We start from the raw sequence: 16,020 nt of genomic DNA on the forward strand, positions 1-16,020 counted from the left end.
CGCTTTGAGGTGGGGGGGAAAAAAAAAATCTCCAAAATAAACGACGTCATCACTACACGCCCATCGTTGTGTCAGCGCCGGAAGCAAAATTTCACGTCATCCGGGACATTTCCGTATACCTCCATGGCTGCACATGTGTACGCAAGATTTGTTTTAAACAACTGTAATTTTGTGATCAAATCCCCCCTTGCTCAACCTAACAGTAGGTAGGGAGATGTTATTTTTTTAGCAAAAATGCTTGTTTTTTACGTGGCATTTTGAATACGTTTAGTGGGTCGAATGTAACGAGAGCTAGCTGCTCAGCGTTAGTATAAAGCCGCTGCCATGAAAGGTAAATGGAAGCCGCGGGGCAACGACAAAAAGAAGAATGCCAGCGCCGTGTTACAGAAGTACATGGTGGCGGTGGGCGAGTTTGTCAAAAGCAAAAACGGCGCTGAGCGAGCGGAGGATGACGACGCCGGTTTGAGGTCGGTCAAACGGAAAAGCAGGAAGGAGCTGCGCAAGGAGAAGCGGAAGCTGAAGAAAGCCAGGATGAAAAGTCACTACCAAGGTAAAATGCCTGGAAATCTGCCCAGTGGTGATGCTGAACAGGCAGTAACACCTCGTAAACAGAAGGCAAATGGTGGCAACAGGAAGGACGAGGTTAAAAAAGTGCCAAAAACTAATGTAAAGAAGCCCAAAGTGGCACCCAAGAAAACCAACAAGCTTCAAGAGTCGAGGAAGAAGGCACTTTTGGAGGCCAACGAACAGGAGGACCGAGAAATAAAGAAACTTGAGCGCTACTTAAAATTAAACAAGAGAAAAAACAAGAAAAGCCTGCCACAGTCATTTGTGGCCGATGGACTGGACTACATCCTGAGTGCTCTCGACTCAGACACTTTGGCCAGCGGGATGTACGACAGCGACGACAACATGGACCTGGCCAAGGATAACTTCGAGCAGTTCGACGGGGACAACTCAGGTGAAGACGAAGAGGACTTGGTGAATGAACGAGAAGATGTAAATGATGATGTGGGAGAACAAGAAGAGGAGGAGGAGGAAATACCAAGTGAAGAAGAGGAGGCAATGGATGAGCAACTAGAGGATGACAGTGAAATAAATGACGATGATGAAGAAACAGAAGAGACCGCAGAGTCCAATTCAAACACTGTGAGTTCACAGTATGTATTAAATCATCACCACAACAGCATCTCATTCATTTAATGTATTTCATGTTCATTTTAGGGTACCTCTGCGACAGGCAAGTACGTGCCTCCATCCATGCGTGACGCTGGAGGCGACCAACGCAAAGCTGAGCTGCAAAAACTGAACAAGAATGTGAAGGGCCTTGTCAACAGGTACGACGTAATACGAGTTAGAGTAATACTAACCGTTTGAAATTTGATCTCAAACAATTATATTCCCCAAGGTGAAATACACTACGGGGTGGGAATGTAGCTATCGAAAAATAAGGGTCACCTACCTGCTGCAACCTCAAAATGATCGTTTGTTACGCCTTAAAAAGAGGCCAACAGAGTTTGAAGAATTTTGTGGTTTCATTACATATATAAATTTTTCCCAGTAGGTGGCACGTCTTTTTCAGAGTGCCCTTCATCCAATTGTATCTACAGCAGGGGTGACAAAATCACAGGCCACATCGTAGTTCCAGGGCCATTATGACTGCGAAACCATGTAAATGTTTAAGCGCCTCATCATACTATTACATATAAACAACAAATTGGTGGATAACTAGGTTTGAAATCAGAAGTCAAGAATATTAGCTTGTTCAACTATTGTTCAAGTTACTCTAAAAAGGGGTTTGGTAAGAAAAAAAGCTTGCAATATCTCATTGTTACTATTCGTTACATATGACAATTTGAAATTTGGTACAGATTTTAGCAAGACTCATGGAAGTTGCCGAACAGTAGCTGTGTCGGGAGGGAAGCTGCAACATACTTTCACTTTTAATGCTCAAAGTGTTTTCAAGGAGCGCCAACAAATCAAGACATCTCAAATAAAACAAAAATACTATCAAATGATTTAAACCTAACAACAACACCTACTTTCCACCTGACGGGGCCAAAGTAATAATTTTATGGCTGAGGCCTGAGCACAAAAACTGAAGTTGTGTGAGATTTTCAGGTAATAAATGATGATTGGTCCCGCCAGCACCAAAGAATTGTGGATATGCAAATTCACAAAGGTGGAACCGCGAATGCGCGCGGGTTCACTGTATACTTGGTTCAAATTGGGTAGGAGTTGCATTTGAAGGACCCCTGGAAATGAGCAACAACTAAATGGCGCTTCAAGCCAAAATAAGCAGACATCCTGTGTGTTTTCAGACAAGACTTTTTTGTGGGTCTACTTATGATGAACACGGTTACCAGGTTTTGTGTATATTTTTTTTATTTTAAAAGATTGATTGATTCTTGTGTTTTTCAGGCTGAGCGAGCCCAACATGTCGTCCATCAGCGGCCAGCTGGAAGCACTCTACATGAGCCGCAGCAGGAAGGACATGAACGAGACCCTGACGGATGTGATGCTGGCCGCCTGCGTCACGCCGGCACTGATGCCCGACCGGCTGCTGATGGAGCACGTCCTTCTGGTCAGCGTCCTCCATCACACTGTGGGCTTGGAGGTAACGGAGCCTTTTCCTTGCCATGTGATTGTTTAATTTCACACTTGATGAGTGGATCGGCTTTCCAGAGACCCAATTATTTGTTTAAAAAAATCTCAAGAATCAAAAATAGTCTCTTACCTTTAACATTCCAGGTAGGAGCCAATTTCCTGGAGACGGTCGTGCGCCGGTTCGACGACACGTACAAGCACTTGAGCGAGGACAAAGAGTGTGACAACCTGGTGGCCATCGTGGCACACCTCTACAACTTCCAAGTGGTGCACTCACTGCTCATCTTTGACATCCTGCGGCGCCTAGTGGCGGCGTTCGGCGAGAAGGACATCGAGTTGGTGCTGTTCGTGCTGCGTAATGTCGGTTTCTCGTTGCGGAAGGACGACCCCCTGGCGCTCAAGGAGCTCATCGCTGAAGCTCAGCGCAAGGCGGTCGAGGTTGGGAAGAAGTTCCAGGATCAAACCAGAGTACGTAGTGAGGAGTGAAATAGCCGACATAGTCTATTTACTCAAATAGTGGCCATTCCTTTAACAGACGGCAAATTAGTTGGGGGTGCGTCATAAAAAAAAAAACAAATTTCTGAGGAAAAAAAGTTTTCATTTTTCCAGGAATACATCATATTCACAAGAATAGTTTAGAATTGAATAAAAGTAACTGTCATTTTCCATAGACGGTTGTAGTATAATGAGAATTAAGTCAGTTTCTTTAAGAGTAATGTCCCTTTTTTAATGAAAAGTTTAGTTTCCTGAACTTTTTATTTTCCCAGAAATAAGTTGTAACCTTGCAAGAATATTTTTTTAGATACAAAGTCATAACGAGAAAAAAAGTCATATTCAGAAAAAGAGGGAGTTTATTTTTTTTTAAATGTACAAATTTTTTTTCTAAGTCACACTTTTCAGCGGGGAATTTTTTTGGGGGGGAAATAAGTCCTAATCTTAAAAGAATAGTCATCTTTCAGAAACAGTTGTAATATTATGACAATGTATTTTAGAGAAATCTTTTTGGTGGGGAGTATTTTTTTTTTAAATTTAGATTTGCAAAAATACGGTAACTACCTCCTATGCCCTTAAACTGCACTTTCAACATGATGCTATTAACGTAACGTTTGTAGGTGCGCTTCATGTTGGAAACCATGCTGGCCTTGAAGAACAACGACATGCGTAAGATTCCGGGCTACGATCCCGAGCCTGTGGAGAAGCTGAAGAAGCTGCAGAGGACTCTGGTGGGTGACTTCTTCAAAATCAGTGCCATCGTGACCAACAGTAAAATACACTAGCATAGTAGGCATACGTGTTCATAAAAATGAGACAGCGCTTTTATTCCTAAAAAGTAATATTTAATATTATTGTAATATAAGTACAATGTTATACATGGAGAATCACTGTTCCAAATGATTTCTCCATTATTAACATTAAAAAAAATATCAGTTTTAGGTTGTTATGATAGGTTACACTTCAGCCACCAGGTGGCCTCAAAGAGCTCTCTTTAAAGACTGCTGGTGCATTGGAGAGCTGGACAGATGCTGCCAATGACAAAATCAACGCTGTGTGGCTCTTGATCATTCATTTTAATAAGATTCCTTTTAAATACAAAATTTTTGCAATACAGATCCAGCGCAGCGCGGCGGGCAGCGACTTGAAACTGCGGGTGTCTCTGGACAACCTGCTGTCGGCTGACCAGGTGGGCCGCTGGTGGATTGTGGGCTCGTCGTGGAGTGGTGCGCCCATGATCAGTGAGCAAGAAAACAAAAGTGTCGGCGAAGGTCAGGTGAGTGGAACACTGGCATTAAAGTATACATTAATAGGTAGATTTAATATAGTTTCTGTCTAACAAAGAACATAAATCTCCCCAAAATGCTTTTATCATCAGATGAAAAAAAAAAGGTCATTTACTTAATACTTAAAAAAACTTTGGGGGATACATGCTTTTTATTGGAGGGTGACAAACGTTTAAGCCTCAGCAGAGGTCTGCGCTCTCTGAGTACTGTCAACAAATCACACACACACAGGTTTTGTTTTAGTTCACCGCCAAAGTTCTGGAACTGGCCCGAAAGCAGCGCATGAACACGGAGGTCCGAAGGGACATCTTCTGCATGCTCGTGACCAGTGAGGACTACATGGATGCGTTTCACAAGCTGCTGAGGTGCTTTTACATTGAATTGAAAGCGGAGGAAGTTGTAGTGACGTTGAACTCTGACATTGAATCTCATTGGTTGTGTCAAGGATGGGGCTGAAAGACAAGCAGGAGCGGGAGATCATCCACGTGCTGATGGATTGCTGCCTGCAGGAGAAAACCTTCAATGGCTTCTACGCCGTGTTGGGAGAGAAGTTCTGCGCTCACGACCGCCGTTTCCAGGTAGCAAAGACGACGCTTAGCAAAATTATGAAACCTCACAGGTAAACTGAATTGAGGGCCAATACAGGAGCTGTATTCAAAATTCAGCCTTTCCAAAGACATTTTGTTCGAGAGTTAGTCATTTAACAATATGTTTATGATTGCGTACTTTGCATTGCTTTACAGCTGCACTGAATCATAAGAGCTGTTTCTAATATTTTGATCCTGTGATGCTCTTTAAGTCGGTCAAAACGAAGGGTCATGTTCTTTGTAAAGGCAGAATTTTTAATCCAGACTGTCCAGTGCATTGTGTACTTTACTACAGAAGTATTACGAGTAGACCACAATGGAGAAAAAGTATATACAAAGAGAATAAAGTCATAATTTTACGACAATAGTTAACCGGTTCAGTATTTTTTTTTTTTGCTTAAGAAGACTGCTTTTGTTATTAAATGTTTTAAAATCAAAGTAAGCTATTTGTGGAGATACTTTAAGAACCCTGAGGACAACACTTTTAGGCGGCTGCAAATTATGCTCTGCAAAATGGCTAAATGCCGTTAGGGCGGCGCCGGAGGCGGCCGCTGTCCACCAAGCAGAGTTTCACAAGCCCTGTGGTAAAAATGTTCCCCACCCAATGTAAAGCCATTGATGTCATTTTTCAGGCCCTCAAAAAAGAAACAATCAAAGCCACAGTCCACTGAGCATAATCACCTGATTGAGTGCTAATAAGTCTGCATGCTAACGACTAACTTCCACTTACCTCCTTTTCGAACTTGCGTGACCCATGTGGTGGGATCTTCTCACACCTTCTTCCCCTGTGATATGAGCACACTCAAACTGTGACCACAAACAACAACACTTCCTCCTTGGACCGACCACATCAGCCGCCGACGACTCATTGTCCTTCACAAAGAGCTCGCCGGGAACGTTTGCTTTTCACGCGTCAGCTCGTTAAGTTTCTTCTCATTGGTTTTGACACTTTTTTTTTTTTTTTTTCCCCCTTGCCTCCATTTTTAACAGATGACCTTCCAGTTCAACCTGTGGGATAAATTCCGGGAGCTTTCCAACCTTCCTGCCAGGAATTTTAACAATTTAATCCAGCTCGTGACACGCCTCCTCCAGAACAAGTGCCTCTCGCTCTCACTACTCAAAGTAAGCAATCACATCTGGAATTTAGATACATTTACAGTGTTACCTTGTCTTACGAGTGCCCCAACTTAGTTTTTTGAGGGGGTTTATTTATTTATTTGTTTTGCTTAGTGCGCTAGTGAAGAATCCTTCAAACAAAGAGGTCGAGTGTGCTTGTTTCAAGCTGTTTATTGCCATTGCCAGTTGAAGTTTGCAGTAAAGATATTTATTAAGCATGCTCACCCTAAACGAAACTTCGTTGTGGGGGGGTTCAAGCCAAAGAAGAAAACATAAAATTTTAGTGACTATCTCACAAAGCTATTTTCCCCCCACTTTTCACCATTACAGCCAATTTACATCTTACTCACAAGCATTCTGTGTGGCAATTGGCGCCCACCTTATAACAAACAGGACTGTAGTGGAGTGTGTCAAACGGTTTAGGATGGTCAGGCCTTGGTGGAGGTCTGCATATTTTTTCTGAATGATCACAAAGGGGAGCTTTTGGGGTTTCAGGTAATAGAGTTCGGAGAGCTCGACAAGCCCAAGGTGCGCTTCCTGCGCCAAGTCCTGACTCGGCTGCTCACAGACACAGAGCCTGAAGATCTCGTCAGCATTTTTGCCAGGTGAGAGAAATAAACGCCTTCCTAACCAAAACAGCAGCACCTGTCAAAGTAAGCAGTCTGGGAGAAACTTAGCATGTGTTATAAATGAATTTCCAGTACAGTATTAAAGATGATCTTTATTAGTTGTGTGATTGCGTAGTATTATTCTAAAAATTCAGAGAGATGGTTTTGGATAACCCAGACACTTGTTTGTCTTTCTTCCTTGCCACCGACCGCGCACCGTCAATACCCCCTCGCCCCTCATTTGTTGCTCACCTGCCAGGATTTCTGGAATTCCCCAGCTGGGAATGCTGCGCGAGGGCCTGAAGCTTTTCATCAGCCACTTCCTGCTGAAACGCGCCGGGCCGCAGGACGCCGCACTGACAGAACGCGCTCACATCGCCACCAAGGCGATGGAGGCCAAAGAGGCCAGAGTCAAACTGTAATAGAAAAGGAAACAGGACCCTGGAACACTTTTTCCTAGAGGGAACATCCTCTTCCTAGAAGAAATATGATAAAAATTATCCATCCACCGATCAATTTTTTTTATAGCGCTTGTCCTCATTAGGATTGTGACTGAGCTGGAACCTATCCCAGATGACTTTTTGGGTAATATGTGTAAATGAAATAGTTCAGCAAAATGTATAATAAAAACGAACAGATAAATTTATTTGTGACTTCATTTGTTCCACTGTAGATCACCAATGCATTCACGTGTGGTGTGAGCAAGCCATGAGGTGTATACAGTGGGATCAATGGACTCAGTGTGTGCGCGCCACACACACTGACCTTTGTGTGCCACTTTTTAGGCCCAGTCGGGCCTGACCCCGACCTGAACTCTTGATCCGTGGCCGCCAAAGCAAACACGGCGGGAAGATAAGCCGGTGGTCCTTCACTAAACAGCCTGTGACAAAATGACCAAATTTACTCCCGCAACAATAAGAGTTGAAGGCCAAGGCCTTTCCATTACTTGTGAAATACTACCAAAAATAGCCATAAATGTCCCAATGTTTGTACTAATTTTTCTAATTATTTTGTTTAATCAGTGTGTGGATTCTAAAGTGAAATTGTTTTCTACAGTGGATATTAAAAAAAAAAAAAAAACTTACACAACCTTGCTGTGCTAGGATTTTGTGATATAAAACATGAATACCAAGATTAATCGTTTCAAAACTTTTTTACACCATTAATGACCTATAACCTGTAAAACTCAATTGACTTATTTTTTGTGTAATTGTTTTTGAGAGGGGAAGTAACAAAAAACAACTGAGATAATGTTGCATAAGTGCACACACCATCTAATAACTGGAGATGTGACTGTTCAGAATTAATCAATTACATTCAAACTCATGTTAAATGGGTGTCAGCACACACCTGCCACCTCTTAAGTGCCTCTGATTAACCCCAAATAAAGTTGAGATGTTCTAGTAGGCTTTTTCTGACATTTATTTTCTTTTTAGCAAGTTTTGTGCAGACACTGACTGCTTTTCCAACTGTTCATAATTTCCTCCACCTCGACGAAGTCCCCAGTTCTAGTTGAAGACAAACAACCCCAAAGCATGATGCCGCCACTGTGTGGAATCTCAAATTTTTACAAAATGTATTTAAAAAAGAATAAACAAATGCATGTATTGTTTCATGGGTTGTGACTTTCTGTGTTGAAATGAGTTTGTTTATAAATAATCCCTCTTAAAAAATATATACTTTTTTTCTGACTTCATTGTGTGGATTCTCAAAACGTAAAATATTTCACTAAATTTTGAATTAAAAAATGGCATTTTTTTATTTGGTGGCATGTTATTACATCAGTATTTTTTCAAATGATATTTTTTAAATATATTTTACAAAATGCAGTATTTAAAGAATTTATTTGATTTTATGACTGGTTTCTGAAATGAATTGTTTAAAAATGTATTTTTTAAAGTAAATACTTTTAATTTTATTAGAATGTGTAGATTCTCAAATAAAAATGAATTTAATTCAAAATAGATTTGCAAAACAATTTTTTTCACTGCTAAAAAAAAAAAATTCTCAAATACGATTAAAACTAAACAAAGATATTTTGTGCCAATTTTAAAATGCATACAGTTATTTTACTTACATTTTACCTTAATGTGTGGATTCTCAAATAACAACATACATTTTATATATGTATATATATTTTGTGACAAGTGGTTTCCATAATACAATAAACTCCAACTTTCTTTGTAATTATTAGAATCTCTCCAATTGAGTCTCAGTAGAAAGTTATGCCTTTTTTTTTTTTTTTCTATCTTCTTTTTTTTTTTTTTACACAGGGTGTCTCAATGCGAGTCCATTGGTGGTGTGGCGCGAAATGTTTCTTCTTCTTGCTGTTTGTTCACACAGCACGTTTGCACACATCCGACAGCGCCATTAACAGTCATTCCCATGACCCCGGGCTGTCAACGCACAAGGCTGCATGTGTCCTGCGCCATAAATCAAACCCTCGCTGCAACTCACACACATTTTTGTATTTATTTTTTTTAAAACACTATTTATTTGACACTATTTGCACCGAGAGATTTAGCATGCATTTTTTTCTTTTATAAATACGGTATAGAAAAATAAATAATAATATTTTTTTATTATTCACTATAATAAGGCCAACATAAAACAAGATTATTGCTGTCGAAGCAAATGGAATAAAGTAAAAAAAAAAAGCTCAGTTTTGCATAGACCTACAACGGTGTCAGACACTGTCCAAGTAGTTTTGATTTCAGTACTGTCATAAGAATTGGACATACTGTATTTCAATGCTTAATGTGTTTACCCTTCTTCTATTATATCTACATTGTGATCTATCGTAACAATAGTCCCATAGTCAAATATTATGATTCCCACCTCAATAGAGAACATGCAGCCAAGTGTGTAAAATTTGTCATACAGTATTCATGAACACGTTATTCATGATATATTTTTTATAAAAATGTTTATCGTGGGCTCTGGAAGTAAAAATGCTCAGTTTTGCATAAACGCTAGTGGTGTCACAAAACAAAGAAATGATGATACACCAGCATCTAATATCATTACAAGTAGTTGCGATATCAGTTTATGAAAGAAAATAAATACATACATATGCTTCATTTTCTTGCCCTTTAGTTATGTAGGTATCGTAATAGTTTTCAGCTAATATTGCATTATTGTTGTGTTGTCGTCATGTTGGCAAAGTATCGCGATATTGTATTACAGGTCACTGCAATTGACTTATTCATGTCTTATAATTTGCCAGGAAATTATGAAAATTATGAAAGAAAATATTTTCTTGTATTCTCTTCACACTTCAGTTTCACTGATCGCCAGTGTCACTTACGGCTGATGTGTTGGCAAAGTATATTGATAGATTGCTTATGTCTGACCTCTTTCTGTCATCATATATATATATTTATTTTAAATAAAAATGTTAACAATAAAAAGGCTTTCCATGCAAAGTTCTCCTCCCCCCTCAAGGCTGCGGGCTGAGGTCGCACGTTCGATTGCGCTCGTCGTCCGAGGAACAGTCCGAGGAGTTGTAGAGGAAGCGGTCGCCCTCGTCGTCGCTGTCCTTCAAGTCTCGTATCCTGCCGTTTTTGCTCGTCGTCGTCTTGCCGCCGCCGTCGTAGTCCGACTGCTCGCCGTCTTGCTCGGCCTTGTCGCCGCCGTGCGCGCCCTTGACGCCCTTCTGCTTCTCGGCCTCCTGCGCCGCTTGTTCCTTGGCCTTCTTGCTCCGCTTCCACTTCATGCGCCGATTCTGGAACCAGATTTTCACCTTGGGGCGAGCCAGTATAACAAAACGAATCAAGTTGGGAAGCATCTGTGCCTACCAACCAGGGTGGATAGATGAATGCAACTAGACAGACAGATAGATGGAAAATTGGTAGACATCGATATGTAGATAGATGTAGGATGGAGTGGATATTGTAGATGGACAGATTGATAGATCAAATTGACCTAAGACAGACAAATAGATATCATAGGTAGCTGGATGTTTAACTAGTTACTCTCACAAAAGAAAGACTGATAGATAGGTGGATAGTATGGATAAAGGTATGTTGATGGGTAGATTTACTTTATAAATCCCACAGAGAAATTCTGTTTCCTAGTAACAACAGCCCTTTTTACGAAACATAATTGACATATCGTGGCAAGCAAACATACTGTATAGCAAGCTTAGATGGGTCATAATGTGTGTATAGCTAGATACAGCTGATGGATAGATGCTCGGTTTTGACCTCGGAAAAGGCGTAGGATTCATCGAGCGATGAACGTCTTGTACTTTTTAGTACCTGCGTTTCGGTGAGCATGAGGGAGGTGGCCACCTCGAAGCGTTTGGGTCGAGACAGGTACTTGTTGAGTTTGAACTGATGCTCCAGCTCCAGCAGCTGCTGGCTGGTGAACGCCGTCCTCGGCCTCCTGCACTTGCCCAGCAAGTTGGACTGCGCCTGGGCTGCATGTGGGCCATCATACACGCACACACAAACACAACAGTCACTTTCCATTACGGGACTAAATATCATCAAACTAATGTTTATTATTTGTATATCGAGAGCATTTGAGGTATAAATGGTTATTGTTTCTTTTCCCAGTTTCTCTTCTGCATTGTGGCCCGAATCAAATGCACTTTGATTTCACACTCCTGGTTTGGGCATTAAACTGTACAATTAACAAACAGATACAGTGAAACTGCAATACCAAAAATGTTATAAAAAATGAGGTGAAATTGTTCCAAATTATTTACAATTTTATAACAAATATTTACATATATATTAAAAATAACTACTTGAGCCACAGGTCATAGCATCCCCACCCCTAACTTAAGTAGGCAAATCATTCAGATTCTAGTAGTACAAAGGTTCAACATTGCAAAACAAAAGTATTAAAAATGAGGTAAAATTATTGCAAATGATGTCAAATTTTATACATTTTTATTAGATTAATAAACAAAGCACTACATGACTCAAGGTCATGGATTTCACACCCCTGACATAAACAAGTCTACAAATGATTATTTTCTAAGTAATAAGGTCTGACACAAAAAATTACCAAATTCATTCAAAATCAGGCAAGATTATTCCAAATGATGTAAATTATTTGAATATACAAATATATCCAATGTGACAACATGTCAATGATTCTCTATCCCTGACCCAAATGATGGCAGTAGATTCAGATTCTCGAAGGAAAAACAGATAGCTGACACAATCAAAAAAAATACCAAAAATGTGTTAAATGTTAGAAAAAAATATGTACAATTGTATAATAAAAGAAATGTTACATGACCACAGAAGGGTGATTCCCCACAACAACAACCAAAACGAGCCAACACAGGAAAATAAAAATACCCCAAATTCATCAAAAATGAGGCAAAATTATGTACAGCAGTACTACAATGCGATTATTTACTGAGAACATCTTTCCTATCGGGCACCTTTTCAATTCCCGTGATCTCATCATTCCCCCATTTGTCCCGGCAGAGTGTCCACATAGAAAATGAACTACATCCGCCACTGGTTCGTTTTTTGACCCAAATCTGTTAGAAACGAGCGTGGACAAAAAGGGCAGTGTGCGTGGTGAGCAAGTAGCATGTCCACTGTGGCTTTCACAGCCCACCGCCACTTTCCCACTGTCCATTATCTGTCCATTTTAGTTCCTCTCCCAAAAATCATCCATCTGTGTCACCTTGTACGTATGAACTCCATTCGACACCACTGTACAAAACATCTTCATAGTAGTTGTTGTTGTTGTTGCTTTAAAGCGCCTTATAAGGCCTACATGTTTATTGTCAGTACAGTGTTCCCTCACTATATCACGGTTGACCTATTACGGATTCAGTGCATTGCAGATGTTTTTTGTTGTTGGTTTTTTTTCATATTCATATTGCGCATAAATTGTCATTTCGCGGTAATATATGGTCACTGCTTTGTGGATTTTACCTACTGCGGTCGGTGGTGGTTCGGAACCTAACCCCCATGATAAACAAGGGATTACTGTATTTATTTATTTAGGGTGGTGGGGGGGGGCGGGGGGGGACAAAGGAGAGACTAACATTCTGCTGTAGAAACATTCTAGTTGTTTCGATTCGAGTTTTGATATAATCGGACACTTTCTTAATTTCTATAAGAGTTAATATAATATATCAAAGCCTACTTGATGGCAGAATAGAACAGTTTTTTTTTCCATGAATGAATTATTTGAACCACTTTTACATCAACATATCTCCAAACCAGTCAAAACATTAAAAAAAAAAAAAAAAAGCCTTATTACATGATATGTTGTCTATTGTAGCTAAAACCTTATAAAACTATAAAAACAATAACGTATGACTATTGTAACACAGTGCATAGCACTAAGTCGCATAGCATTAAAAAAAAAAAATCTAATTATAAATCTACTGACTACACTAATTTAAAAAAAAAAATACAATTTTACTAGAGGAAATTAGTTCTGCCTCTGAGAACAGAAATGAAATTATCATATAATAATGATATAAATTATAAGCAGCCATGGATAGCAGGACCAAACCATTTTAAAACAACAAATAATCATTTACATGATGTTTGGCTCAACACCCAACAACAACCAGTGGGCAGCAGCCATTTTTGTAGTCGCCAGTCGTAGTTTATTAACGTAAGGATTATCAATATTTGGAAAAAGTTAATGTAGTCATTTTGGCTCAAAAACACAAGTGTACACAGCACAATTTATCAGTGGTCAGTTGATTAAAAAAAATAATTATGTGAAAGCCTCATTGGTTTTCTTTGTTATTGTTATCTAAAACATGTTCACTTAGATCAGAAAAGGACAATGAATTTATGAATCTAGTACAGTTAGTGAATTTGTTTTCTTATAGGACAACGGAAGCCATTTTGGCTCAAAACTGGACCAAACTTTAAAAAAAAAAAAAAAAAAAAAGTGTTAGAGCCCAGTTTGCACATTTAGTTTTTTAAAATGTATTTATTACTTTACTATAACAACTGGATACTTAAAAGAAACGTGTCCATTTTTCTCAACATAAACCACTAATAACAAATTGATGTATTTGGTAAATTTGTTTTTATTACAGGACAATGGCAGCTATTCTGGATTATCGTTGAACCAAATCAACATAATTATAATAAAAAAATTATAACTATAACGATGTATAAAACATATTTTTGGATAGAACCCAAGCAAAAACGTCCTGTTTTGTAATCATTTTAAGGTATTAATATATGGTTAATAATAAACAATATATCTTATATTGTTTACAAATTTTGTTTTTGTAATCGTTTGGTCCAACTTTGAGCCAAAATGGCTCCTGTCCACTGACAAAATCTGCTGTTTAGAGTTCTGGGGCCCTTGTTCATTCAAAATCACTCCTGGAATTTCTTTCTTATATCCATAAACATCATGTAAATGGTTATTTTTTGTAGGGTAAATTTGTGTTATTTATTTATTTCCTCATGGTTTGGTCCTATACTGAACATTGTCTTATAATAGCTATAATTTATTGTTATAATTTTTGGTTTGTGGGATCCAAAACTGACTATACTGAATTGCTTCTAATAGTTACATTTTAAAAATATATATTTTAATACATGTGCCCTGGAACCCATGGTGATGTAAAATGACAATAAATCTTGTAATAAATCGAGATATTTTTATGTGCTTGTTTTGACTGTTTTGAAGACGTGTTGATGCAAGATTAAAAATATTTTTTCCCTTTTATTCTATAATCTGTATTGACAACATAACTCCCAAATCCAGATTTTTTTTTTTTACATTTGGAGAAAATGAAATGACTCTACGTAATAATAACAATAATAATACAACAACAATTTTTTTTGTTTTTGTTTTTTTTGTAGTTGTTTTACAATGTTGTTGTCACTTTTGGCTTGTCCCGTAGGGTGTAAAAAAAAAATATATATATTTTAGGAATAAAAAAAGAAATGTTTTCACTTTTTACGAAAATAATTTTAAGAAAATAAGACCTACAAAAAAGTCGTCTTTTTGTAATAATTAATAATTGTACTATTAGAAGATATTCGGGAGCCTTCAGAAGTAGGGTTTTTATTACCTTTTCCCATCCCCTTGACTAATGACTATGTATATTTGTGTTATAATAGTCATATCAATATATACGTCTGTATTTCATTTCGGGAGCCAAGAACTAATCTACTCATTTTTTTGTTTGTTTGGTTTTTTTTTTTAATTAGTTTTTTGTTAATGGTTTGGTCTCCTTGACCATACTGACAATTTCTTTATCATATTTTCCACATCCATATTTAATGTTGTATTTGTGAGCCAAAAGCGTACTCACAGTTGAAGTCTGCCATTTTGGGCAGCATCATGCCGGCTGTGGACACCCGCAGCCAGTGGTCCAGCTGGAAGGTGCTGGCGGTCAGCTTGATGGGGTCCCCCCCGCCTTGGTGGTGCTGGTGGTGGCCGTGATGCGAACCGTGGGGGTACGGCGACGCGTAGGACAAGGCCGGATGCTGGGCGGTGAGCGCGGCCGCCGCAGAGTAGGCGTACACGGGGTGGCCGTAGAGCGCCTGCGCGGGGATCCCTCCGCCGCCGTTCTGGGGGTGCAGTCCCACCAACCCGTGAGGGCCGCTGAGAAAGCCCGGCTTGGGGATGAGGCCGTGGGCGGATATCCGAGGAGGGGACGGCGTCTCTGCGCGGAGAGGCTCCCCGGCGTTGGTGAGCTCCGAGGCGGCGTTGCCGGTGCCGGTGGTGACTAGGGCCAGGGGGGACGTCTGCACTTTGGGGCTGTCCGCCGCCAGCAGCGCGTCGATGCGGAAGTTTTTCGACTTCTCCATCTTGGAGCGAGAGATGACCGCGCGGAAGTTAGGAGCGGACCCCGAGTGTGAGCACGGAGCTCGGCGCGGCACTTAATGCTCGTCCCGCCGGCCTGATTGGCCGGAGGAGAATCACTAACCCCTCCTCCGGCCCTCATTTCAATTGGAGCCCACTCACCTTCCACCAAAAATACTCACCAGTGTCAATTGGTTCGAACGAGCCGCCATATTTTACACTTATAGCATCATCGTTAATATTCGTTTAAGGAATTAAAGTGCAGCACGTTGGAAGGATTTCACACCCCTCAAGGTCACCCGAGACACATATTAGTATTATCAGCATTATTATTATTTTAAATAGCCTCACATTATAATAATAATAATAATTTTAAAAAAAAAACCACTATGCATTAAAATACATTGTAGTGTTTTTCTTGTCTGCAAAATACACTGGAAAAAAAATCATTTGAATTCATTTAATTCGAGCGTGTGCATCGGTTGCAGGTGATTAAAATGTGTTAAACTAACATGTTCTTTGGTTGTTTTAGAGAGAGAAAAAAGACAACATTACGTC

The 16,020-nt window shown here is 39.7% G+C and overlaps 2 protein-coding genes across 2 annotated transcripts; one reads left to right on the plus strand and one right to left on the minus strand.

Annotated features, from left to right (window-relative positions):
- Window positions 1-5: 5 nt before the first annotated feature.
- nom1 (nucleolar protein with MIF4G domain 1) lies at window positions 6-8,311 on the plus strand. The gene is made up of 11 exons (XM_061757575.1): window positions 6-1,149; window positions 1,225-1,337; window positions 2,422-2,617; window positions 2,752-3,075; window positions 3,720-3,830; window positions 4,217-4,375; window positions 4,629-4,750; window positions 4,831-4,963; window positions 5,963-6,094; window positions 6,584-6,693; window positions 6,956-8,311. The coding sequence occupies exons 1-11, from the start codon at window positions 325-327 to the stop codon at window positions 7,116-7,118; spliced, it is 2,388 nt and encodes a 795-aa protein (XP_061613559.1). The 5' UTR covers window positions 6-324; the 3' UTR covers window positions 7,119-8,311.
- A 1,049-nt stretch (window positions 8,312-9,360) lies between these two features.
- Window positions 9,361-15,524, minus strand: mnx1 (motor neuron and pancreas homeobox 1). Its single transcript, XM_061758632.1, has 3 exons — window positions 14,969-15,524; window positions 10,956-11,116; window positions 9,361-10,438 (listed from the first exon to the last, which is right to left on the minus strand). The coding sequence occupies exons 1-3, from the start codon at window positions 15,465-15,467 to the stop codon at window positions 10,136-10,138; spliced, it is 963 nt and encodes a 320-aa protein (XP_061614616.1). The 5' UTR covers window positions 15,468-15,524; the 3' UTR covers window positions 9,361-10,135.
- Between the last annotated feature and the right edge of the window lie 496 nt (window positions 15,525-16,020).

This window comes from Phyllopteryx taeniolatus, chromosome 20, assembly GCF_024500385.1.
Source record: "Phyllopteryx taeniolatus isolate TA_2022b chromosome 20, UOR_Ptae_1.2, whole genome shotgun sequence".
NCBI lineage: Eukaryota > Metazoa > Chordata > Actinopteri > Syngnathiformes > Syngnathidae > Phyllopteryx > Phyllopteryx taeniolatus.

What these genes read in the sequence shown, in the direction of transcription:
- nom1 (XM_061757575.1), top strand. Translation starts at nt 325, where the DNA reads ATGAAAGGTAAATGGAAGCCGCGGGGCAACGACAAAAAGAAGAATGCC. An exon ending in GTGAAGGGCCTTGTCAACAG is followed by an intron (nt 1,338 to 2,421) that starts GTACGACGTAAT and finishes TGTGTTTTTCAG; the next exon opens with GCTGAGCGAGCCCAACATGT. An exon ending in ATCACACTGTGGGCTTGGAG is followed by an intron (nt 2,618 to 2,751) that starts GTAACGGAGCCT and finishes TTAACATTCCAG; the next exon opens with GTAGGAGCCAATTTCCTGGA.
- mnx1 (XM_061758632.1), bottom strand. Translation starts at nt 15,467, where the DNA reads ATGGAGAAGTCGAAAAACTTCCGCATCGACGCGCTGCTGGCGGCGGAC. An exon ending in CAAAATGGCAGACTTCAACT is followed by an intron (nt 11,117 to 14,968) that starts GTGAGTACGCTT and finishes GCCCACATGCAG; the next exon opens with CCCAGGCGCAGTCCAACTTG. An exon ending in TCATGCTCACCGAAACGCAG is followed by an intron (nt 10,439 to 10,955) that starts GTACTAAAAAGT and finishes GCTCGCCCCAAG; the next exon opens with GTGAAAATCTGGTTCCAGAA.